Source organism: Ictidomys tridecemlineatus, chromosome 13 (assembly GCF_052094955.1).
Source record: "Ictidomys tridecemlineatus isolate mIctTri1 chromosome 13, mIctTri1.hap1, whole genome shotgun sequence".
In the NCBI taxonomy this organism is placed as follows: domain Eukaryota; kingdom Metazoa; phylum Chordata; class Mammalia; order Rodentia; family Sciuridae; genus Ictidomys; species Ictidomys tridecemlineatus.
Genome location: NC_135489.1, coordinates 90,734,489 through 90,760,972, shown reverse-complemented (window position 1 = coordinate 90,760,972; position 26,484 = coordinate 90,734,489). Strand labels below are relative to the sequence as shown.

Below are 26,484 nucleotides of genomic sequence, written 5' to 3'. Positions count from 1 at the left end.
TACCCAGCCTCTGATGTTTTATTATAGCAACAGAAAGCAAATGAATACAGGCTCATACAGATGGATTAGGAAGAAGAGAAGCTATTGAAATAATTTTGATATAAGAAGCATTTGAGCAATGCTAGTACCAATGAGAACAAAGGGGAAAATACATTTTGAAGAAAGGGAAGGTTGGTGACTGATTCTGAGCCCCTTTTGCTAGCTTCGGGGACATGTGAGGATTCAGGCACTTGTGAATCCCCAGCAACACTGAAGTGAGGAATTGTCAGGAGTTTTCTAAAATCCACCCAGGATTGCCCAGAATTCAGCTGATGACCATGTGTCAGATCAAGTAACTGCATCTCACTGACAGATTAAGTGATGTGCATCAACGAGATGCAGTTGCTGGAGAGCAAAGCTAGTCACGTGCCCCTGCAGCGAGTCTGACGTGCTGACATGGAAGCAAAGGGGTCCACGAAGCCATGGCCTCCTGCACTCGGGCTGTAAGCAGGTGCTCAGCCTTGGCTTGCTTGGCCACGCGAGCACATGGTGTGATGGGTCATCAGACGTGGCCTGGAGGGCTTAAGACCCACACTCTGCGGCTGTGACATGAGCTGAGTGGCTTTCCGTCCACTAACCTACCTCAAAGCTCGTGCCAGTTTCCTAAGTTGATGGCACGGGGAAGATGCTGGCCTGGAGGACACTCCCCAAGAACTCCAGTCCATAGTGCATGGACCTTAAGATGTCAGCGGCCGTCCAACTTGAACTTGGGAATGAGTGGGAGCCGAAGTTAGTAGGAGATCAACAGAGAGGTGACCACCGACGACTGCACTGAGGACGAACAGACCCGTTCACCAGGGAGGACTAGCAAAGGAGAGCCGGAAGAAAGACAGGGAAGGCACAGGGAGGGGAAATAAGAGGGACGAAGTTCGTTTTTCATTCTTCAGTGTTTTTGATGAATTATTAGCACGCCATCACTGAACACCTGTGAACATTAAAGGAAAAATTTTAAATTGTGGTTCTTAACACACACGATCCACAGAAAGATCCCTGAATACTCTGGCAAACCCTAGGGACTCTCTCTCCAGAAACATGCACTTATAGATGTAAGATATCTGACGGCTTCTGTGGTTCGTAGAGCCAGAGAAAGCAAAATCCAGGGCTTCGCAGACACCCACAGAGCCCCAGCAGGAAGTCCCCACCCCAGAGGACTCTTACTCAGGGGCTTTTCACAGACCTGGGTGCTCTCCTTCCTCTCCTTCTAACCTCATCTATTCTCAATCCTTCTCCAAGGCTTTTACAACACCCCTGCCTTGAGTGGTCTGTCCCTCCCCAGGATTCCTTGCTGGACATGTTGGGTTCTCAGATTCTAAGAGCTGCCTGCTTCTCAGCACCAACGCCCGCAGTGCAGTCTCTCAGTTTGAAAGCTGTTGGTGTATTTGGCTTAAACCCCCCTCCCCACGAACTCCGAGATGTTCTTTTTATATTCCTTTCCGGCCAGCATGTTCTCTTAAACTACCTTGTCTCCTCTTTTTTATGTGAACTACAGAAAATGCTCCTAAGCTTTGATCAGTCTGGGAAAGAGTTCTTAAGATTCATTGTCCAAAAAATTGCCTTCGAGAGGAAAATTGAAACATTAGGTAGGAAATCATCTCTCTTTCATGCAACAGTTAGAGGCAAGCACAGCTTTCACTAACTGAGCTACACCTTCCTTTTCCTCTCCATTCATTGAGACCCATACAGCATTTTCTGTTAGTCTCATGACATATCTGTGAGTCTTGGAAGGCCACACTGAGAGAAGAGTGGACCGCTGTGGCCTGCACAGAATGTCTGGATTCTAAAAGGCTACTAAGTAGGACCAAAGAGAGTGTCAAAGTGGGGATGGTACCGAAGACCAGAACTCCTGACAAGAGGACATCAAGGCAGCTCCTCATGGCACAAAAAATCACTGGGAAAGAAAGAGGACTTAACCCAGCCAAACAGAAAAGGGAAAAGAAGGTGTTAACTATTGGAATCAAGTTGTCATTGTCAAAGAAAAAAATATCTCTGGCCCTGAAGCACAAATGTCAGAAGATTAGCCGTAGGTCCAAGGCAGGAATGTTTCCCTGGCAACGAGAAAAAGAACATTTGATAAACCTGAGGCGGTGGCTGTTTCACTCTGGCCAGCCTCATTGTGTTTGGGGACCCGGAGATATGTCACAAGCATTGTCTAAGAACACACAGCATGCAGATCCCCACTCTCCCACGCACATGGATCTGAGCATGAATGAAGGGTAAAAATAAGAGCTACCATTCACGAAAAGTTTACCAAGCCCAAACACAGCCTCAGCCTTGGCAAGAGGTCCCAGGCCAGGGGACCAGGCTCGGGCCTGCTGGAACCAGCCAGGTCCAAATTTGCATCTCATTTCCTTGACTTGCCAATTGGGTGACTCTCGGAAAATTACTTGACCCTTTAAACTTCAGCTTTCTTATCTGCAAAAAAAAAAAAAAAAAAAAAAGATATTAATAATTACTATCTCAGATGGTTGATAAGACAGTCAAATGAAAATTAGGGCGGAGACCACCAGACCAGAGGTTTCTGACCCCAGGGTAAATGATGTGACTGAGAAATCCAGTCGTAGCTGATAAGGACTGAAAGCAGGGGTCAAAAGCCCCCAAATTTAGTATAAATAATAGAGAAAATGAACAGGGATTCAGCCAGAAAGAAACAAGGATGCACTCGAGCTGGGGAGCCGGATGAGGACCTGACATCCTGTCACTTGTCATCGTTCCTGATCCTCTGTGTGATCCTCACTGCTCTCAAACTCTACCGCCTCCTCTGGACCTTGGTGAGAGTCGCAACTGTTCCCTAGGATCCCCTCCTCAACCGGTCGTCCACTCCCTGCCTTGGTTCGGGACCTGATCACCACAGTCTACGTGAGTGTGCATCCGCTGGACATAAAGCCTAAGGCTTGAGACTTCTGAACTTAGCATGCAGAGGGAATGTCTGCCGTTAGCCTGTCATGATTAAGTGTGTTTTGCTGTGCTTAGAATGAATCTAGAATTGTTTGCTGTGAATTAATTAATCTAGAAGTGTTTGCTGTGAATTGATCATGTCTACTGCAGCGCCTAGCATTAAGGATTGCCATTTTCTTGATTGAGAACCTATAGAGTGAAATTGTATTGAGTAATTTTGAGTGAATAAAGCATTGAAAGGAACAGAAGCACGTGGACATTCTTTATTTCTCCCCTCGACTGCATACGTTGCAATTTTGCCCCCTCACGACACCGGCTCAAGGGCCTTTCTGAGAAGGGCTCACCACTCCCTTATACCAACCCAACCCTTAACTGCCCACATTAGGACCCGCTGGCTCTAATTCAGGAGCCTCCCCCATAAATATCTCAACCCCAAGCCTGTGTTGCCTCTCTCTCCTATAGAGAGATGGCCTTTGTCAGCTCTGACAGATAAACTCTGTGTGTATCTCTGCCTGGGCGCTGTCTTCCATTTCTCACTTGCCCATCTCCTGGTTCCTTGCTTAACTTTCATTAAATATACACAATTTTTATTTTAAAAGGTGTACCTATTTAAATTTAAAAAGGTGTACCTATGTCTCCCACTCTGCCCTCTTACTCTCATTCCCTCCTCCAGCAGCTGCAGGCTTCCACTTACTCCACGGTCCCTGTCTCCCCTCTTCTCCATGAGGCAGTCCAGGGGTGCCTTCAAAACTGAAATCAGGTCACACAGTCCTATTCTAAAACCTTGGTGGCTTTTCTTCATCCTTAGAATATAATCTCAAATGCTTACGGTGGCCTCTGCCTCGTTGTAAAAGGGGTCAATACAATTATGTCACACAGAAGCGGTGAAGATTAATTATCAAAATGTCTAAGACACTCAGAACAACACTCGAGGCTGGTACACAGGAAGTACTACGTGGATTATTCTTATTGCTTCATCAGCATTATTGGCATCAAAGCATGTTGGCATCAGAGTCACCACTTAAGGTTGGGAGTCATTTTATCTAGAGGCTCCAAAGTTTCGATTCTGAGGCAAAGCTGCTTAACTTCTTAAGAACTTGTGCCTACTAAAGGATCAACCTCACCCCAGCTTATGACACAACTCCATGTTGTCAAAATGGCATGGCGGCTGTTGGCAGTGGCCCATGCCTGAAAACCCAGAAGCTCAGGAAGCTGAAGCAGGAGGATAATGAGTTCAAAGTCAGTCTAAGCAGTTATCTCTAAATAAAATACAAAAATGATTGAGGATGTGACTCAGTGGTTAAGCACCCCTGGGTTCAATCCCTTGTATATATATAAAAAAAAGGCACAACCCCTCCATGATTTTCAGCATAAAAAAAAGAAAGAAAAAAAATAAGGTTGGCATGACCGATTCCAACAGTGGGCCCTTCCCATCATACCCCAAAACTAAAAACAGACCTGAGAAACACATCCTTAGCCCTGTCTGTGCCTCTTTCCCCTTCCTGTTCCCCATTTCCTCTCCCAGGCCCCTGCTGTGACCCTCCTCCTCCCTTTCCCCTTCACCCCTGCCCCTTTGGCATTTCCGTAATGGAGACATGGAATATGATGCAGTTGTAACATCCATCATAGAATTTATCTACCAACACTTCACCTTACAATTTGCTTTTAAATGCTCAGGAGCTGAATGAATTCCCCTACAACTAAGCATCTCTTTCTAAATGACCACTACATCAATAACCTTTCAGCACCATTTATAATGAGAAGCCAGGTCTTGGTGTGCAAGTTCAGGGGTCCCTGGAAGTCATCACAAACCTGATCCCAACTCATCCTCTTCACAGCCTACTTTACAAGAAGAAAGAGAGATCCAGGAAAACTGCTGTAGTTCTAAAATTTTATGTCATTTCTACTCTTCCGAGAGATTTCTGCATTCTTTTCTTTTTAATATTTATTTGTTTGTTTTTTTAGTTCTCGGCAGACACAACATCTTTGTTGGTATGTGGTGCTGAGGATCGAACCCGGGCCACACGCATGCCAGGAGAGCACGCTACCGCTTGAGCCACATCCCCAACCAGATTTCTGCATTCTTAGCTTGCAAAATTGGAGGGATCTGAGCCAAAAAGAAAAGGAAGAACTAAAATAGCAAAAGCTGCTCTGTGAGGCTTAGCCAAACCCTCAGGCAAACTTCCCCTGCCTGAAATCCATCTCTCCTAAACAGAGCTGTCCAGGGCTCCACACAGAGGGAAGTCTCTGAGCTTGCTTTTCCAGAAAATACCCTCTGTCATCCTGCTAATGGATTCCCACTCCGTGAGTCCTGACCCCAGTTTTCATAACTACTCATCAGACCTGAAGATCTTTGACTAAGGTCCTCGGGATGATGTTCATATGAGGGTTGAGGATGAGTTGATTCTGCCTCTCTAGGTAATACAATGGTAGCTTTCTGAAGGCACAGTCTCAGAATTTTCATATAAATTTCCTCTTCCTTCTCCTCCACCCTCACCCTTTCTCTCTGGCTCTGTAAGGGGAAAGAGCCCCATAAGACCTATTTCAAGGTGCAGGGCAGGTTGATGGACCTCATAAATGTACTCAGAAACCTAGGATGACCCAGATCCAGGAGCTCTGGCAGAACAAGCTTGGCTCAGGCCAGGCCAGGGAAAGTCACTGTATAAAACTATTTATCTTCCTGACAAACTGAACACAGACCTCTGCCCTCAGTCTTTTCCAGACCACCCACATGTGAACATTTTTTAGCTTGGGCTGGAGCTCATATTTGCAGAAATAGCCACTGGTTTGGCTTCAACACCAAAGACCCAAATCTATCCCCGAACTTGGCCCACGGTACATTTAAACCTTCAGGTTGGGCTGGAGGTGTATCCCTGGGGTAGAGCAGGTTCTTACCATGGGTGGGGCCATGATTTTCAGCATTAAAAAAAAAAAGGAAAGAAAAAATAAGGTTGGCATGACCGATTCCAACAGTGGGCCCTTCCCATCATACCCCAAAACTAAAATTTTTCTTTGAATGATGGAACTATTGACAGCGGTTTCAATGACATTTCTAGACAGAAAACTGGCAGGACATGAAGGTTATGGGCTTTTGTCTTGGCCTAGGGGTTGTTACGTGCCTTTGAACACATGATTCCCTCGGTCTCATTGTTTGGTCTCATGAAATATAAATAATAGGATTATTTCCTTCTCGATGAAATTAATGAACCAAATGTTCACAAAATGTCTTGAGAAGTTTGCTGGCAATTTTAAAACAAATTCTCCCCAAATCATTTTCTCAAAACCCCAGTTTATTTAATTCTTTCATTCTAAAACTAAAAGCAGCCCTAAAATGACATTTAGAAAAGAACAAGATCACAGCTGCATGATTTGCCATGGACGTTGTCAGAATCATTAGACTAAAACCTTGTCTGACTGAATCCAGGAAAGCCATGTCTTATTCAGACGGTGGCTTTTCACTTCTCCAACTCCACGTTACCAGAAACATGCAGCTCATTCCCTATGACATTTGTCCAAGGTTATGATAACAACTAACTGTCTCTGCCGGTGATGCATATGTTCCGGTCCTTTCTGGTCCAAGGCCCACTGCTTGCTTCTCTTCAAAGCTCATTTGCCCTCAGTCATCTTGGCCAGAAAGTTCCTGCAGCAGAGCTGAAGGTAAGTACATTTTCTACTAATTTCTCAGCTTCTTAAGTGCTTTTGGACCATGAATAGAGCAGCTAGGAACAAATTTGAAAAAAAGGTTATAATCAGAATTTCTCCTAATAGCTCATCTTTTTAATTATGGCCTTTTATCTAGCCTGAAGGAGTACATTATTTTCCTAATTAAACTATAACAAAATGTCTATGGCATTTTTGTCTAGCTAAAGCAATTTTCCCTACTAGTGAATTCATCAGCTTCTATATTAGTCTTTACATTAGCATCCAAACTCTATTCAAAGACTACAGCCAGTTTTTCCCAATGGAATAAGGATTAAAAAAAAAAAATCATGTGTCTTTTACCCCTTCATGAAATCAACCTTTCTGCTAATTCACGGTTCTGTGTTTAAGAGCACAGGGGTTTTGCTGCCTGAGGTCCAGGGCCTCTGGTAGGTGACTGGCTCCCTGCAGCTCTAGCATTAGTATCTGAGCAACTCTACCTTGGAACGTATATGTGACACTTTCCAGGCAACGGATGCTTTCTATGCCTTTCTCGTTGGTTCTGTAGTCCTCTGACTTCCTGGCAGCAAGGTGGGTGTGGGGTCAATAAGGATTAAATATCTATAATGTCACACACTCCTCTAAAGTGTCCACCACCGGGGGAAGAGTACGGTCACTGCAAACTTCAAAGGCCACTACCTTTGCTGGTCTGGCTATGGGGACATGTATTACCCAGAAGTCACGGGAGCTGAGACCACCACGTGGCACTGACTCCTGGGTGAGGACTAGGTATGTGAGGGAGCAGAGACATGGGAGCCCCCACTCTGCCTTTTGGAACCCTGCTCTGGAAGTGGGGGTGGGGAGGGCAGGAAGGAGGGAAGTTTCCTTCCAGCAGCTTTGCAGTTTGGTGGATGCCGGATCTGCTGGTAGAGAAACAGGTTTGCTCCAGCAGCAAACAGTCCTCTCTCAGCCTTAAGGCAGTGCTTCCCTTTCTTAAAAAACCGTCTAGTCGGCTCATCAGTTTTTGAGGGTAGATTTTCACCTAAATATTCCATGCCTCGTTACCTTTTAAGGAGATCTTTCTACCCAGTGCAGACAGCCTTCCTTTTCATTCCTTGCACAAAAATAATTGCCCCTGGCCAGATTCTCTGCTCTGGGTAACCCCTTGGAGGGGGGCAGGTCTTATCCTAAGAAATCAGAATCCTTCCACGAGTGTTCCAATGCCAGCGATGCCATCCTAGATACGAGGACCAAGGGCTAGAGGGCCACGGACGGAAAGCCAGCATGAACTCTTTGGGACAGGGGAGGCAGTTTAGGGAAGTTTGCGCTGAGGCCAAGCAAGGGCTGAGCCTCGGAAGTGCGGAAGGTGCTGTGCAGAGGGACAGCGCGCGACTCTGGAGGAGAAGGGAACAGGGACCTGGGGTGTCGGAGGGGACAGACGGGAAAGGCTGGTGCAGGAAAGGATGCAATCGCATCTGAAAACTACGTTTTTATCCTGGCTGTGATGAGGCAGAGTGTTAGAATGTACATTTTAATCTGGTTTTAAAGTGCATGCTCAACTCCGCACACGCCTGTGTTAAGCAAAAGGCCAGCAGCTCGTGGAAGACGCGGAGCCCTGCGTGGTGGGCAGTTCTGGGGGCAAAACGTGGAGCCAGCAAGTGCTCGCGAAGCTGCTAAGCCCGGGCAGGCCGCCGAGGTCAGGGCGGAGACCCCCCCCCCCCCGCAGGCATGCGCTGAGGGGCGGTGAAGCTTCCGGTTGGCCAAGGTCAAGGTCGGGAGAAGGGGCGCGAGGGGAGGGGCTACCCACCGGGAACTTCCTCTGTCGGCGACCTGGGGGGACCCTCTGCGCTCCGCACCTCTTAGCATCCTGGAGGGGCTGCCGCTTCTCGCGACCTTCATTTGCCCCTTGTTCTTCCTGCCTCATTCCCCATCTCCTTGTGAATGTCAAGCCAGAAGTTTAGGGTAAGCTGCGTGCTCTGAAGGGTTGTCCAGCCTACCCATCTGCGGTGTGTTCCTCTCCCTGCCGCCTGGAGGAGACGCCCTCCAAAGCCTGCGTGGGGGCCTCTGCCCGGGATCCCCCCAAGGCCGAGCGAGCCCCCTCGGACTCAGGCTTCCTGGGTGAGCGCACGTGCACCGCGGGTCCTTGGAGCCATAAATGTCTTTTCTGTAAGAACAAAAAAGTTGACAGGAGCTGGTAACTAGCAAAGGAAGCAGTAAAGCCACTAGAAATTCATCCTGGGTTGGACTTCTTTCAACAGAGAATTGATTCATAATGACCATAACTCTTATGAGGCTATTATTTTACTTTATTCTTTTGCACCAAAACAGCCTCAGGGTCCCAGCCCCTCAGTTCCGGCTCCTTCCATAGCTCTGTGCCCAAACAGCCCCCTCTTAACCCACACAGGCTTCAGAGCTGGGCCGGTGTTCTAAAATCCTGCTTCTCCTGCTGGTGAATGCTAAAGCGGCTGGGGCTGCTGTGAACAGCAGGGGACACAAGCCTGCAGCTACGCAGACCTAGCAGCTGGGTGACCCTGGCCAGCTACTTAACCTCTCGGAGCCTCAATTTGTAATGGTAGGAGGAGAACTAGGACTAGCCCTACCACTCTATTTCACTGGAGTATTGAAGAAAAATATCTTTCTCTTGAAAGTTGGAAGCCCCCTCATCACCTGGAGGTAGTAGACAGTCCTCCAACTAGCAATCACCTGTGTTCTTCCCAGATGTGCCTATCACCTCTCCTTAGCCAGACCTGGGAGGACAAGGACAGTACCGTGTTTCCTATATCTTTCTGATTCCCAATGACACATAACCTAAAATTGGATCCTAAAGATGCTCCAAAATGTTTTCAATGTTTGCCAATTTGATCACTTGGGGACAAAGTCCCCAAAAGAATTGAAAGCTTCCCTTCTCTTCCTCTGGATGCACCCACCCCCACATGCCCCGCATTAGCACCCCCCCCCCACCCTCCAGGACTGAGAGCCCACAGGGAGAGTGAAAGTAGTGACCATCACTTCCTGGACACTCCGGAGCGTGACCCGGAAGTCAAAGCTGCCCACAGTACTCAGGGCACCCTGATGCCCCGTGGGGCTGGTTCATGCTGCCACTTGGGTAGTGAGAACTGCAACCAGGTAAGGCAAGGAAGCTTTGGTGTTCATCCGGAGAAATGAAGTAAGCCTGAAATGCTTTCTCTGGAAGAACACGACAGATGTTCATATTGTTCTTTGATGTAAAGGTATTTTTGTCCAGCTAACTGAACCAGTTACAAAATATTTCATGCTTTTTCAAAAGAGGGGAAATTTGGAGCTGCTTCAGGGATGGGACAGAAAGGGACTGTGGCAGTGAATAAGCTAGTACTCACATCTAAGGATTTGTGGGAGGTCTTATCCTCAGAAATCAGAATCGTCCCTCCATGTCTACTGAAGGACAAGGGGAGAAGTTCCAGGAACCCCTACAGAGAGCAAAATCACAGAAGTCCAGTCCCTTACATAAAATGATATTGTATGTGCAAGTAACCCAGACAGTCCTTCTATCTGTGCATCCACATCCACATCCATGACATAAACAAATGATCCAACAAATAAACAAATGAGGGAAGACAGAGAATCTCATGTGCAGGAGAATTCCAAATTGCTTATTGGAGCTATTCCACCCTCCAGGAGGTAGACCTAATGCTGCATCATTCAAGCAGGAGCTATGTGTGGTGACTTCCCTCCAAAAAATAAAGTAAGAACATTATGAATTAAGAATCACTTACCCCTGTAATCTGAGCAGTTGGGGAAACTGAGGCAGGAAGATGGTGAGTTCAAAGCCAGCCTCAGCAACTTAGTGAGGCCTTAAGTAACTTAGTAAGACCCTGTCTCAAAAAAATAAATAAATAAAATAGAATGGTGATGTGGCTCAGTGGTTAAGGCCCCTGGGTTCAATCCCTGATACCAAAAGAAAAAAAGAAAGAGTACCCTCTATCTCTACATGTATATAAAAATGGTAAAGTTTAAGAGTACCTATTTCTTTGATTGCTTTCTTGATTTCAACTTATTTCTATTAGATCAAAACAAAAATTAATTTTCATAAAAAAACTTTTGTATTTATAGGATAAATTAGATGTGGGACTCTTTAAAATTCCCAGAAGGCTACCTGTTCCTGAGGTCAAATGTCTGAATACATCATTTCTCTGTCACATGTGCATACACACACACACACACACACCATTCACTTAGATTTCTCCTCCAAGAATACTGAACTATTTCCAATATTAGAAAATTTTTTAAAGAGAAATTAATAAGCAGTCATAATGATATATCACAATGACTTATCATAACTAAACTACAAACGCTCCCAGAGACTAACCACCACAGGGTCTGGTGGCTGGGACCAGACTTAACATCTTTCAGGTAATCCCTCCAGTGAGCAACTCTGTCCTTAGGAGATCGCCAGTTCCTTTCCCAGAAAAGGAGTCCCTTCTCTGACACAGTCAGACAAGCCAGCAGACCTCAAGACCCCGAAACACAGCTCACCTTCTGCATTTCAGACTTCTATCTTCATTTGCATAGTTCAATATCATTTGAGGAAAATCAATACCCATTTAGTTGTATGCAGAAATTTTAAATTTTCTCTTTTTTGAGTAATTTCACTTGAGTTTTCTCTAGCTGGCAAGGTAACGCATTTATGTCAAAACCTAAGTAAATAAAAATATGAAATCCACCACAGGTGACCGGTGACACTGGGTTAAAACTATTTTACTTTGAAGGGGAAGCAAAAGCTGTAGAAATTAACATGATGGGTTTTTTTTAATGTGGTGAGAAAGACAAGAAAAAAATCCCTTAGTGAAAAAATTCTTGGGAACATGCCTGCCTTGCCTCCAACGCCCCTTAACTTCCACTACTCAGTTCAGCCGCTGTATGTAAATGTGAATATGCCTGTGAAATACACAGATCCAGGAGCTGCACAGCCGAAGCTCTTCACTGCAGTCGATTCTAAGAAGGCAAAAGGCGCCGTGGTAGGAAATCACTCCCCTGACTTCCCTGCCCGTACTAGTGCTCTTCCAAATTGGACTGCACCACCTTCACATCACAGTGGGGAACAGTCAATAAGCAGGCTTGCTTTGGGGCCCTCTGGCCATCCCACAAAAACATCAACTCCAGGAGGCCATGCAGAATAAGACCAAAGAAACGGCAGGAGGAAGGAAGCCTTCACACACCAATTCACAGCCAGCAATCGTTTCCCTGTCTAAAAGGCATCCTTTAAAGGCCAGAAGTAGACTTGGACATTGATGGGGGGTCCTGGAGGGGAGGCTATTAGGCTTCTCGTGGGGTGAAGATTGAGATCTCTTATGAAGTGCCTCATGACACACGCAGGCATCTTTTCAATTTGTTCAATCACTGTTGTTACAAGTCCTTCAAACTGTTCTACTCTGTTCAAGTCAGACATCCGGGGGGTGAAGGGGCAAGCTGGCAAGCCTCAGGTGTCACTCCCTGCAGCGTAGAAACTGTGTCTGGACAGAGCCACATCTCCCGCCCACCCCTTGCCCCTTCTTCACCCCCCTCCACTGTTGAAATTTCTGTCAAAGCCATTAACTTCTAGTGAAAGTCGAGATAACTCTTCCCCTTCCAAAGAGTAGCTTTCAACAGTTAGATGAGCTTCAACCTGACCTACAACTAGAGTAATGGTTAAAAGGCACAGTAGTAATGGTGAAAGACGCCACAGAGTCAGTAAGCTCTCAGAGCAGGAGGCAGTCATCCGAGCCCTGGGCCCAGTGCCCACCTTCTACTGTGCCAGGTAGCCCAGATCCAGCTGAGACTCTGGTCCACCCGGGACAAAGTCTACCATGTGGTTACTTTTCGCTTACGTAAAAACCTGGCCTTCTACAGAGTTTATTTTATTATTGTTTCCTATTTTTGTCTCTTTTATTAGGTCTGCTGTAGTATATTTTGCTGCTCAACTTTTCCGCTCTTTGCTTTTTCTCTTTGAATTCCAAACCAAGACAGAGAAGCACAGATCGGTTACATAGAGAGGTCAGACTCAAAGAGGAATGTGCAGGATGCTGCCCTCAGCCACGTGCTGAGGTGGGACAGGTCTGGGACGCACTGGCACAGAGCAGGAAGCTGAGGCCCGAAAGGCTGAGATGCCTTGTACCTGCCTTCAAGAGCTCATCTTGGTCTCAGAGTCACAAGACAGGGGAGAGCAGAGCTCATGGCTCGTGCACAAACCCAAACTGATGGTCAGACGCCTGCCAGGTGTTTCCTTGGTCATGAACCAAGTTCGATGGCATGCTGCACTAAGAAGACTTTGGGGGAAAGCAGCCCTCTAGAACATACCAAGGAGGACGTGAAGTGGCACAGGTCCTGTGGAAGGCAAGTGTGGTCAAAACTGCCAGTGCAGGCACGTGTTCACTCAATAGGCCCAGGATCGGGGCTGTGGCCTTGGGTGTACTTAGATGATTGTGCATCATGGCACTTTCATACAGCAAAATATTGGAAAAAACCCCAAATAACTATCAACACAAGAAAAGATTTAATAACTTAGGATATATCTTTACAATGGAGCACCATGTAGTGGTAGAAAGAGAGAGAGGGTGGGAGAGGAAGGAGGGGGACAGCAGGAGGGAGAGAAAGGGAAGAAAGGAGGGGGGAAAGAAAGAGGAAGCCATTTACCTACTGTTCGGAAAAGTCTCCAAGATAAGAACAAAGCACAGAACACAATGTATAATACACTACTTTTGGAATCCAGACTGGGTGGAGGTCTGGTCTCCATGGAATGAGCTGTCCAGATCTCCTGCATTAGGATCAGAGTTAACTGAGCGTTCAGCTCTCCTCTGACCTGTATCTCCCACCACATCCATGCCAAGGCCCTTTCCCCCAGGCTGCCCCAGCCCGTGACACAGCCCAGCAGCTGTACCAGCCCCATCTGTTCCTAGAAGACATCAGATTCCTCCACAGGGCAGCTTTGGCAGGTCACAACTTTCCTAGATCTGAGCTGCAGCCTAAAACCACTCAACCTTCTTTTCTCTCCTTGCGCCCTGAGGCCAGACGCCCCTCTGTCTGCAGCTTCTTCATCCTTGGCCTTTTTAATGCCATTGGCATTGGCTTTCTGGAGACCCTAAGTAACAACAGGGAGAAGGTGTGCATATCATATTTACTTGGAAAGGCGTAGAGACTCCAGCAGAAGATGGGTGCCTGTGTGCATGGTGGTAGTGGGGCCTGTGGGATTAAGGATCAGGAGGGAAACGTTTTACTGTTCATACATATCTGCACTCCTGCACCACACACCTGTGCGCACACATGCACACACACATCCATACATACACACAGCCAGGCACCTCACGCACATACACACACCTCCATGTCAACACAGGCAGGCAACAACAGATGGCATAAATGACAGTAGTCCCATAAGATTATATAATAGAGTCGAAAATCATATGATCGTAGTAGCTGTGCAAAGAATGAGACAAAACCATTAATGCTTCCAGTGCAAACTAGGAAGGCAGGCAGTGCAGCAGCCGCATGCAGAGAGGAGGACCCGGGTTCTCAGAATGTCATCCCAGGTCTCCACCCAGGTGCCAAAAAGCTAGATCACAGTTAGGATGACCAGGCATTTCCGTTGTCTCAATTTCTTCAGTAATCCTTGAGAGAGTTGAAAACCATCCTGATTTGGTCAGATAGAAGCTTATGATTTTTGAGATATTTGATTTTCATTTCCTACTGGAGCCAACACCAGTTCTTATTAGGTGGATACTCACGGAAGCTCTGAGGTGAACTGATTTCCCGAATCAGCTCTTCATTTCCAGAGCCAGACAGACTCTGGTTTCAATCCCAACTGTGCAAGTCAATGCCTATGACGTGGTGCCTTGGGCTGTCTCTTCGACTCCTCAGCTACAACTTGGGAAGAATGTGATTATCTCATATTAATGACAAGAGCGTTGTTATGGTTTGGGACTGAAATGTCCCCCGGAGACTCCCATGTGGAAGGTTTGGTCCCCAGAGCAGCAGTGTTCAGAGAGGGTCTTGGGGAAATGGCGGGATCATCAGGGGTCTGATCTTCAGAGCGGGTTAATAACCTGATAGGATTATTGGGAGGTGGCCAAAACTGAACGCAGGTGGGGCCTCATTGTAGAAAGTGGGTCCCTGGGGATGTGTCCTGGGGGACTCTAGCTTGTCCTTTGCTCCTTCCTCTCTCTACTTCCGGGCTGCCATGAGGTGAACAGCTTTCCTAGGCCATGCCCTTCCGCCATGTTGTGTCTGCCTCACCACAGGTGAGCCCTGGAACCAACCATCCCTAGACTGAAACCCCTGAAATCCTGAGCCAAAATACATCTTCTGTCCTCCACACTGATTTTCTCAGGTATTTTATCCCGGTGCCAAAAAGCTAACACAGGGATCAGAATGAGGCACAGCACATGCAACCCACGACGGTACGGTAGGGAACGTCACGGGGTTTAAAAGAAGATATAGCCTTCTCTTTTCCTTTTAGGAACTTTACAAAATACAAAAATCATGATTTTTCAATGTTGGTCAAACACAATAATCAAGAGAAAAATCTCCTGTTGAAGTTGTTTGTGTTCCTAGATCGTTTGTAAAGAGCAGCTTCCAGGTCAAGCTGCCCTTGGGGACACATTTGAGTTCTGGGGGCCACATTCTTTTGCCTCATGATGCCACTAGAACTGATGGTTTTGTATTTCCCCAAACTCTGCCAAAACCTAAGCTTTTCTTTGGCTTTTTCTTATCATCACTATACAAGTATCATCGCCCCAGTTCTCCGCTTTGCCACGCAGGGCAAATGAATCATCCAAGTTTGCTTCTGAATACAGATGTTAAAGCCGTGAAAGACTTCTCTCTTTCCCCTTACCCCATTAACCCTCCCATGTCTGCCTCTGCACCCCAGGGAATGTGTGTAACATCTGGGCAGAGCAACTTTGCTCTGGGATAAGGCCAGAGTGTGAAATCCCGGCTGGTAGGCACCATCCAGAGCCAGGGGAAGGGAGACAACTTGCCAATTCATCTATAAATGGATTTATAGATCTCTTTATTGTAGGCTGATAATTACTGGTGTCATTCTTTCCCCCTTTTCTTTCTTCATTTTTTATTGATTAAAAAAAATGACAGCAGAATGCATTACAATTCTTATTACACATAGATACCACAATTTTTTCATATCTCTGTTTGCGTATAAAGTATGTTGATCCTGGTGTCATTTTCTAACAAGCTTGGTTTGGTTCATTCTAGCAAGTGTTCCAGTTGCCTGAGAGCATCTGGGGATCATCTCCGGGCAGAGTGACTGCTGCAGAGAGATTTGGAAAATCATGGTGTATCATTCAGAATACACTCAAGAATAGGTCCACAGTACTCTGAAAAGCACTTTAAGTGCAAATTATCAAGGACACAAATAATAATAAATGTTGGCCAGGATGTGGGAGAAAGGTACACTCATGTTGTTGGTGGGACTGGAAATCAGTGCAACACCTCTGGAAAGCAGCGTGAAGACTCCCCCCCCACACACCACGACCATCAAAATGGGAATGGAACCACTATATGACCCAGCTATCCCTCTCCTTGATATTTATCCAACAGAACTAAGATCAGCCTCCTACAGAGAGACATGCATTCGAATGTCTGTAGCAGCACAACTCAGCTAAGTTATGGAACCTGCCCCAATGCCCATCAATAGATGAATGGATTAAGAAAATATGATATGATATATATATACAATGCAGTTTTATTCAGCCATAAAGAAGAATGAACTTACGGCATTTGCTGGTGAATGGGTGGAGCTGGAGAACATTGTGCTAAGTGAAATAAGCCAGACTTAGAAAGTCAAGGGTGCAATATTTTCTCTCATATGCAAAATCTAGAGCAAAATAAGGGGGAAATGGGGACAGGAATTACAAAAACATAGGGAAGATCAGTGGAGTAGAGGAAGAGAGAGAGGGAGAGAGGATGAGAAAAGGGAGGAAATGCAGAATTAATTTAACAAAATTCCTTATGTGCACATTCAAATACCACAAGGAATCCACCTTTATGTATATCTACAAAGTACCAATCAAAAATAAATAAAGCGAAAGGGAAGAGTAAAAGGAAGAGCAGCAGGCAGAGGAAGGAGACTAGGGGAGGGAAGAGGAGAGGAGAAGGGACCACTGGGGGCTGCTGGAATGGAGTGAATCATGTTCCACGCATATATGACTTTGTCAAAAGGAACCCAACTATATGTGTAACCAAAGTGCACTAATATACGAAAAAATAAGTGTAAAAACAAAAAAAAATTGTAAAGAAAGCTATTATTACAAGGAATATAAGTACCAACTAACCTTGTCCCAACATTTTGTTAGGCAGTAGACAAAGAACACAGCTGAGTTTTTTTCATTTTCTACTAAATACCCGGTGATCGATTAATGATGTCTTGCTTTTAAGTTCACAAAATTCATTGTTTTTTAAAAAAAGAAGTAATCAAAATTTTTGAACACCCATTAGATTGTCCTACTATGATGAAGAGTTTATCTTGGCCTCTTTTATTGTAAGAGTATTAAACTTGGATAGTCTCTTATCAGTATTTGAGCATCCACAATATCCTATGGCTCTGCCAAATTAAAACAAATTTACAGACACAGTGTTTGTAAACTGAGTATAGTTTCTGGACCCTAAATAGAGAATATGACTATAAATACATCACATTGATACAATGTTTTGTAGCAGGAAAGATCACAGTGGAAGAGACCAGGGGTTAACAGAGGTTGGGTTCTGGCCCATTTTTTTTTTAAAGTAGAACACTGGGCGGGATTTGTAGGGGGAACATTTATTGCCCAGGAAACTGCAAAGCCAGAAAGGAGCAAAAGTATTCAGGAACTGGGTTTCAAGACACAAAAAAGCACATGTGCAAAGGGCGTGAGCATCTGGGTGGGCAAGAGCCAGACGCTCTACAGGGTCAGCAGGGGCAGGTTTGAAGGCAAGGACTTCCACCTGCAGTATCGGATCCGTGAGGCCAGTTGTTTCAGCCCATTTTGTCCCTGTTCTAATCAAAGGACCCAACAAAAACAATTTTAGAGAAGGAAAAGTTTATTTGGGTGCTTATTCAGAGGTCGCAGTCCACAGACGGCTGGCTCCATTGCTCTGTGCTGGAGGTGAGGCAGACCATCATGTGGAAAGATGTGGCGGAGAGAAGTGGCCTCAGGACATGGCCACCAGCAAGCAGAGAGAGAGAGAGACTCCCCTCACCCTGGGACAAAATATATGCCCAAAGCCATGCCCCCATGACCCCTCCTCTAGCCACACCCTGCCTGCCTGCAGTCACCACTCAGTTCATGCCTACTGGGGATTAATGCGTTGGTTAGGTTAAGACTCTCAACCCAGTCATTTCGCCTCCAAGCCCTCTTGCATTGTCTCACACATGAGCTTCTGGGGGACACCTCACATCCAAAACATAACGCCTGGGGCTGGGGCTGTGGCTCAAGCGGTAGCACTCGCCTGGTATGCGTGCGGCCCGGGTTCGATCCTCAGCACCACATACCACCAAAGATGTTGTGTCCGCCGAGAACTAAAAAATAAAATATTAAAAATTCTCTCTCTCTCTCTCTCTCTCTCTCTCTCTCTCTCTCTCTCTCTCTCTCTCTCTCTCTCTCCCCTCTCTCACTCTCTTTAAAAAAAAAAAAACGCCTGTTAACACAGCATCATGGCAAAATTAGAACAAAGTGAGTGTTGCTTTTTCGAGTTGTCACTTAATGCCTTCTGCAAGCAACACCTAAGTGGGGGAAACAGGGATTTCGCCACATGATAGAATTCACCAATCCCGTCTCCCAATAAGGAGGGCACTGGCTCAAGAAGGAAATTACACATGTCAATTTTTGTTGCAGTTTGGACTGGGGTGGGGAGGCTTTGTTTGTTCTCTTGTGTGTATGTCTCAGTTGCCCCCTTGTTACTTAGAGGGCAGTGATGGTGGCAATTGAGAGGAGGACTCTGCTTAGCGCACTGTTGACCTCGCCTCTCTGGGAGGTCTTCCTCAACCATCCAGCTGGAATAACACCTACCTCGTGGAGTCCCGAGGACTAATTAGTTAAACATGTGCAGCCTTAGAATGGTCCCAGCACATAACAGGCATTCACAGAGGCTACCAGTTGGTGTCACTACCCACTTCAACCAAGAACGGGGCTGCATCCCCAGCCTCCAAGTTGACAACAGAAATAGTGGTTAGTTGATGGCCCGTTGATGGTGGGCCCCATGGTCCTGCTCATTTCTGTCGGGTTTGGGACCCTTCCATGGACGGATAGGATTGGCAGCTGGAGATCAGCAATGCACAGGGACTAAAGGTGGGTTTCCATACCACCTGTTTCCAAGTGCCAAAATCTCTCCTTTGTTTTCCTCTTTACCAACTTTCCCATCAAACGGGTTTGAGATAGGAAGTATAGGCCAATTCTGATCACAGTTAATGAATTCCAAGATGGGAGTGTCTGTCCAAACAGAGACAGCATAGGCGGTGCATGCTGAGCACAGCCTTTGCACAAGCTGTAGATGTAAACACATAAAGAGAGTCATTGCAAGGAACAGGCTCACATAATTGGGGAAGCCAATCCCAACATCTGCCTCACCACTCTGGAGGCCCAGGAGAGCCGAGGCAGCTCCAGTCTGAAAGCTGGAGGACTTGCGACCCAAGGAAAGCATGTAATCAAGTCTAGTCCGAAGGAGAGAAAGACCAGCTCTGCTCAAACAGGCAGGCAGGAGGAGGCCCCTCGGCAGAACACTACCAGCAGCTGCTGTCTGCCCAGCTAGTCCTCCCCTAATCATCTACCTCCCTAGCTCAGGAACTGCCCCCTAATGCTTGACCTCTGCCCATCCTTTACAAGGGGACCAGTTCTTTTCCAGGAAAATCCTTAGTGTAAGACAGTGCTGAGCTCCCAGCTGGCTTTGGATCCAAAGCTACACTTCGAGATACACTCTCTCCAGGAGTGAATTCAAAACACGCCCTGAAACCACCTGTGTTCAGCCATCAACACCACCATCTGGAAACTGAACCAGTTGAAGTTCCTCATCCCTCTCCAGGAGAGGCTACCAACCGAGGTCACTGGTTTTCTCTGCCTGAGGGAAACTGGATGTTTCTCCAGCCATAATTCATCTCCAACCCACAGACACTTTGAAAAATATTAGGAGGCTCAGAAGTATCCCTCCTAGAAGTCTTTGAAACAGAAGGAATGATACATCACATGGTCATCGGCACCTCTGAGTCATGCCACAAGTTGTGGGGCAGCAGTGACCCAGGAAGAGTAGATTAATCCACTGATGCGGATGAACTGGGTAGTAACTGAAGGCAGGTGGGGTGTGGCTGGAGGAGGTGGCTCACTGGGGTGGGCCTTGGGGTTTCCTCTTTGTTCCTGGTGAACAGAGTTCTCTCTGCTTCCTGATGCCATGTCCTGAGCTGCTTTGCTCCGCCACGATGCTCTGCCTCACCTTGGGCCCGGAGCCATGGAGTCAGCCATCCATGGTCTCAGACCTTGGAAACCGTGAGCCCCAAATAAAATTTTCTTCCTCTGTGTTGTTCTTGACTGGCCTTTTGGTCACAGTGTTGAAAAAGCGGAGAAAACAGACTAAATGCCTGTGGTTCCTTAACCTCTCTTTCAAGGGTGCCATTGGGGTTCACCCTACTCTGTCACACTCAGAGGCATTCACAAGGACAGGGAGGGAAAGATGTCAAAGGGTCATCTTTACTATGATCTCAGGGCTCAAAATCCCACTAAAAATATTTCCGATATTTGGTAAAAGAGTCTTCCTACAGTGGATGCGGCTGGGTCTTCTTTGTCCTTCGATGGATATTTCTTTATGTTCTTTTGTAGGTCGTCAAGTGGTTTCGACCTCAGATCTCTAGCAAGAGCCACGAAGAAGAAAACAGTCTAAAGAAAGAGTGGGGTTTTCTGGGACCTCCAGAAAACATCCCGGCGCTCCCCACAAGCAGGAGAAATGAAGCCCCTCATCAGTGCACATGGACCCGCCAACGACAGCGCCAGGAACAACTCAGACTGTCCTCACGTGGTGCTGCCGGACGAGGTGTTCTTCACCATCTCCGTCGTGGGGGTCTTGGAGAACCTGCTGGTCCTTCTGGCCGTGATCAGGAATAAGAACCTCCAGTCCCCCATGTACCTCTTCATCTGCAGCTTGGCCGTTTCCGACATGCTGGGCAGCCTGTATAAGATCTTGGAGAACATCCTCATCATGTTCAGGAACACGGGGTACCTCGAGCCACGCGGCACTTTCGAAACCACCGCGGACGACATCATCGACTCCCTGTTCGTCCTCTCCCTGCTCGGCTCCATCTCCAGCCTGTCGGTCATCGCGGCCGACCGCTACCTCACCATCTTCCACGCCCTGCAGTACCACAGCATCATGACCATGCGCCGCACCGTGGTCATCCTGGGGGTCGTCTGGACCTTCTGCACGGGGAGCGGCATCACCATGGTCATCTTCTCCCATCACGTCCCCACGGTGCTCACCTTCGCCTCCCTGTTCCCCCTGATGCTGGTCTTCATCCTGGGCCTCTACGTGCACATGTTCCTGCTGGCCCGCTCCCATGCCAGGAAGATCTCCAGGCTTCCCAGGACCAACATGAAGGGGGCCCTCACGCTCACCATTCTGCTGGGAGTCTTCATCTTCTGTTGGGCACCCTTTGTCCTCCACATCCTCTTGATGACATTCTGCCCAAACAACCCCTACTGTGCCTGCTACATGTCTCTCTTCCAGGTGAACGGCATGCTGATCATGTGCAACGCGGTCATCGACCCCCTCATCTACGCCTTCCGGAGCCCAGAGCTCAGGCAGGCCTTCAAAAACATGCTCTTCTGCAGCAGGTGCCAGTGGAAGTGCTGAGCCCTGATTTTAGGATATCCAGGAGGATTATCCCATCAAGGGACAGAACAACAGAACACCTCCTGCTGCAGACCCTCCTTTCCTTCCCTAACACACATTAGGAGGACCCCACTAGCTGGCGTTCATTGTAGCTTGGTTCTAGGTGAACAGTTTTGTTTCAGGCACAAATTTATATAACTAGAAAATTATGTACTAAAATAAAGGTTAGAATGCAAAAGCACACACAGCAATACAGTGTGAGGGCTTTGGGCCATAAAACAAAAACTCTTTCATGTCTGGATATCTAAAAATCCAGCTTGTCTAAGCTGAGGACCATTGCAACTGATCTCTAGAAGTTCAAGAACTTCCCTGGGCAAGTGTGTTGGTCTGCTTTCTATCACTGTGACAAATGGTATGAGATTAATCAGCTTAAAAAGAGGAAAGGTTTATTTTAAAGGAAATGTTCATGATCCGTTGGTCCCAGTGCTTTGGGGCTGTGGTGAAACAACGTATCACGGCAGGACTCTGTGGCAGCCAGGAAATAAGAAGAAAGACAGGAAGAGACCAGCACCTCACAGTACCCTTTAGGAAAAAATTTCAATGACCTCCTACCTCCCTCTAGGGGCTATCTCTTAAAGATTCCACCACCACATAATGGCATCAAGCTAGGAACCCAACCTTTCACAGGTAGGCTTCTGAGGGCCACATATCCAAACAGCAGCAGCATTCACTCAGGGCAGAAAGTTTGGTGTCTTTGTAAGCCAAAGGTGCCCAATAATTGCTGTGGCTGAATTTGCTTATCTCCCACAGCCATTCAGAATCCCACCCTGCCTCCCACTCCTCCGCCTGCCTGATGTATTGTAAACCACTTCAAATCTTGGAAGCAGCCAGAGTCTCAATTATAAATGTCAAATAACTCAACTGTGTTTCCAATAATAAGAGTCTCTATTTTACCTAGGAGTCTTCTCTGCTTGCTTGGTATCCCACTGGCCTTAAAAATCTAGTCCTGGTTCAATCTCCTCATTCATTAGAAGCAACATTTCAAAGGAGGAAATAAAAATGTAATCTACTTAATCCTATGCGGGAATACATAAAATTTAGGATTTGAAGAAGGCATGTCCAAGTTTTGTGTGCTGGTCCAAATGTGAGATAAAGGCAACAGGTCCCAGTATGTATTTTGTGAAATAAAGAGAGAGAAAGAGAGAGGGGGGTATTGTTATGGTTTAGATGTGGTCCCCCGCCCCTGCAGAAGCTAATATGTGAGACAATGCAAGAAGGTTCAGAGGAGAAATGATTGGGTTACAGTGAACTAACCCCTGATGGGATTAACTGGGTGTTGGCTAGAGGTGGGTGGGGTGTGGCTGGAGGAGGTGGGAACTGGGGTATGGCTCTGGGGTGTATGTTTTGAATCTGGTGAGTGGAGTCTCTCTGAGCTGCTTCCCCCTGGCACCTCTCAGCCATGACGTTCTGCCTCATCTCAAGCCCCAGGAATGCACCTGGCCTTCCGGGGACTTCGACCTCTGAAACTGTGAGCCCCCAAATAAACTTTTCCTCTCCTACAAGGGTTCTGGTCAGGTCCTTTAGTCCCAGCAGCAACAAGGCAGACTAAAACAAGGATCCTGCCTTTGAACTACGGCAAAACCGAGCACAAAGCAACGACTCAAGCAACTGGCTCTTTCTAGAGATGGAAGCCAAAGATCTGAGGAAAAGAATTCTGCCTTCCCCACCGATGAGCCCGGCAGGAGGATCCAGTCACCAGAAAATCTCATCCTACCGTCAGCCGCAGAAAAGATGCCCCATATTGAACAGCGGCATCCCAAGGAGGAATTCAGGAAGCATAAGTTCACCCGTTTTTTAACAGTGAAAGAGAAGGCTTCCGGAAGCACAGACCGGATGAGGAGCCATGGCTGTTGGAGAGTGACCAACTGAGGAGAGAGGGAGGGGACAGCTTGGGGGAGGGCGGGCTTAGGTGCAGGAGCCTGGACGGAGGGACAGTGTCCTCAGGAGCAGGCAACCCTTGGCCCTCTCAGAAAGACCCAGCCCTGCGATTCGGCTGAGCAAGGGAGTAAGTGTCCAGAGACAGAAAGAAAGAATCAGGCAGATCCAGGACTGCAGGCCTAGGGGCTCACTAGGGACTCAGCTTGTGGGACAGAAGGAGGACCCTGCACAGCAGGCCAGAGGGTTTTCTCTACAGCAGGTCCGACATCCGCTAAGGAAGAGTCTTCTAACATTAGCCTGAGTTTACTAACGTATATAAACCTACATGTAAGTATTTTCCACACTCAATTTGAAGCACAGCCCTGGGAGTCACATTTCAGTGCCGTTTCTACCCCTGAGAGACCCACACAGAGCACCTTCCCCCTGGGATTAAACTGAATGTGCCCAGGGAGAGGGACCTGGTCTGAGGTCGCACTGCTCTGGGACACCACAGAGGCCAGGGACAACTCAGCACCGCCAGGAATGCTCCAGCCACGTGGCTGTAGGGCTGAGCTCCTGGTAAGAGCTTTGCTGGTCCCCGTGCCTCCCAGGCTCACGGCTGTCACCACGTACGAATGTGGTCTGAGGAGAACCCCTGGGAGCTCCTCCAGCTCCCCCTGCTCTCCCTGTGCTGTGTCTACAGGAAGCAAAATGGAGAAAGCTGTCCAGACAGCAAGAGGTACCAACACCAGAGAGAGGCCTTTCACTGCCTGGTGGCTCTGCTCAATCCAGAGCAGGGACTTGGACCTCTCGGCGCATGCATAATTCACAACAAAGACAGCCCCGAGCGGCACATGTGTGCGGGGAGGGTCAATAGGGATCCAGGAGTTCCCTCCATGAGGACTTCAGTTCTTTTCAGCAGACTCTTAAATCTTTAAACGCTTGGCAGATGCCCTGAGTATGTGCTCAGTTTGCTGATGAGCTAGCCTGGGATCTCAGCCTGGCTTCCACTTGGCCTTCTAAGAAGGGGAGCAGAGTCGTGGGTGGGACGCGTGCCTCTTCTTGTTTGGAGACAGGTCCAGGTGCTTTTCCTTCACCAGCTTCTCAGAGGAGAAGGAAAGTGCAAAGTGGGAGGTGGCAACCGGATGCCAGCCTCAGGCGACATCTCCAAGTCCTGGGCAAAGGCTCGAGGTCCGGCTTCCTCTATACTAAATCGAGGTTGCCCAGAACCTGCCTCTTCTGCTGACTCTAAGGATGGACCTCAGAGTCAACTGCATATGGAAACACTGGGTACGTCCCAGGTGCTTCTCTTGACGTCCTCAAACAAGGCTCCATCCAAACACACTCCAACTGGAGGCTCTTTCCATCCTTCTGGCAAAGCACCTCAAAGCTAGGTCTCCATCTCCAGGACCCCAGTCACCTGCACAGCCCCCTCCCTGAGGAGCAGAGAGGACCAGGAGCCTCAAGAATCCTGTCATGCCCTAGGGTTCAGAGCAGGACTCTCAACATTCTGATGATTTTCAAGACAAATGTTGTGTGTTGTTTGTTTTGATTCTTTAAAGGGGGTACCCTGTTTATAAAAGAGACTCTGTGAAGTCTGTCCCCATCCACAAGTCCCCGTCTGTCTTTGCCTTCTCCACAGGCAAGGATATTTGTTTCTTTTCTGTCCTTCCAGACTCTTCATGCACATGGAGAAAAATATTGATATTTATTCTTACTGTACTGCTTTTTTACTCAAAACATATTCTTCACCTTGTTTTCTCCACTTCCCAGCCACTTTGGAGGCTGTTCTCCTGCTCCTCTGTGGTGCCATAATACCCTCTGGTAGAAATAAATGTGCCACAGTTCATTTAACTGTTAATGGTCATTCAAACAAAATGCTTTGAACAAATAATCTACAAGCATCCGATGCAAGTGATTCCTAAGCATATGAAAACTCACACATCTCTTATGATAAGAAAGATGCTGATTCAAATGACCTTGCAATCCCATTTTTCTCCTATCAGACAGCCAGAACTGCAAGGTTATTTACCGCACTGCCCCAGGAAGCCACTGCAGAAGACCAGTGTCCTTGGTGTTGCTAGAAGTGCAACCTGGCCCAATCCCTAAAGCAGGACATGCTGATGTCTATAGTTACAAAAATCACAAACACTTGCCCTGGGAATTGGCATTACCCTTTTGGAATTCATGCTCCAAATGTGAAATAGATGAAACAGGTGATATAGATGTCAATGATGATTCATGCCTCACGGATCCTCTCAGCCAGAGACTGGAAACAACCCAAATACCCGTCACATGTTTTCTGACCTTTGTCTAAATACCAGCCCAAGTAATCGTCATAAATATGAAGATCTTTTAGCCCTAGGTTAGCCAGTTGCCAAGAGCAGATGCATTGACAGATTTCTCATGACACCTCACTCCTGTGCAGGGTTAGGACTGAAGTCACAGGGGATTGAATTCAGGGGTACCTGACCACTGAGCCACCTCCCCAGCCCTATTTTTGTATTTTATTTAGAGACAGGGTCTCACGGAGTTATTTAGCGCCTTGCAGTTGCTGAGGCTGGCTTTGAACTCGCGATTTTCCAGCCTAACCTCCCAGCCACAGGGATTACAAGCATGCACCACCATGCCCGACCACAGTCAGCTACCTCTAACTGTATGTTTTGGCACTGATACCAGCAATCCTAGCACCTACTTGAAGATCATGAACATAACTCTAATTGTGGAGCCTAAATTAGCTCATTCTCTCTAAGCAGTGATGGCTGTTTAGTGCCTAATAAATATCCTGGCTTAATCAACATCCACGTTTCCTGATGAGTAGGCGCAGCCCAGGTACAGGTGAGTTGAATGTGGCCCTGGAGAGGAAGGAGCAGGTGCAGAGGTCTAGAGGTGACCCCACCCCGATGGCCAGGTGGGAGCACTCCTCCCACAGGTGTGCAGGACCGTGAAGGAAACAGGACTTCCACAAAGGTGTATTCTCTGTTCTCTAAAAGGCTATACTTTATTGAGCTAAAAGTAGAATGAATAAGATGTCCATATATGATTGACAAATACATATTCAAAATATACAACTGATAAAGCATACAAAACATCACAGTTGTCCAGCCACACCCAAGGAGTCACCCAAAAGCAGCTTAGAATGCAGTTACACCTGCAAAGGTCATGTCTGTAAGGAACTCG

The 26,484-nt window shown here is 47.2% G+C and overlaps 1 protein-coding gene and 1 long non-coding RNA gene across 3 annotated transcripts; one reads left to right on the top strand and one right to left on the bottom strand.

Annotated features, from left to right (window-relative positions):
• On the bottom strand, positions 1–9,872 carry LOC144369983 (uncharacterized). Of its 2 annotated transcripts, none has more exons than XR_013429868.1 (3): positions 8,381–9,872; positions 2,270–2,451; positions 1–964 (listed from the first exon to the last, which is right to left on the bottom strand). It is a non-coding gene; the product is annotated as an uncharacterized LOC144369983 (long non-coding RNA). The 2 variants fall into 2 exon arrangements; XR_013429867.1 differs by having other exon boundaries at positions 2,288–2,451; positions 8,381–9,867.
• On the top strand, positions 6,432–22,308 carry Mc2r (melanocortin 2 receptor). Its single transcript, XM_005334902.2, has 2 exons — positions 6,432–6,591; positions 20,382–22,308. Exon 2 carries the CDS (start codon positions 20,506–20,508, stop codon positions 21,406–21,408), a length of 903 nt encoding a protein of 300 aa, XP_005334959.2. The 5' UTR covers positions 6,432–6,591; positions 20,382–20,505; the 3' UTR covers positions 21,409–22,308.
• Positions 22,309–26,484: the final 4,176 nt, after the last annotated feature.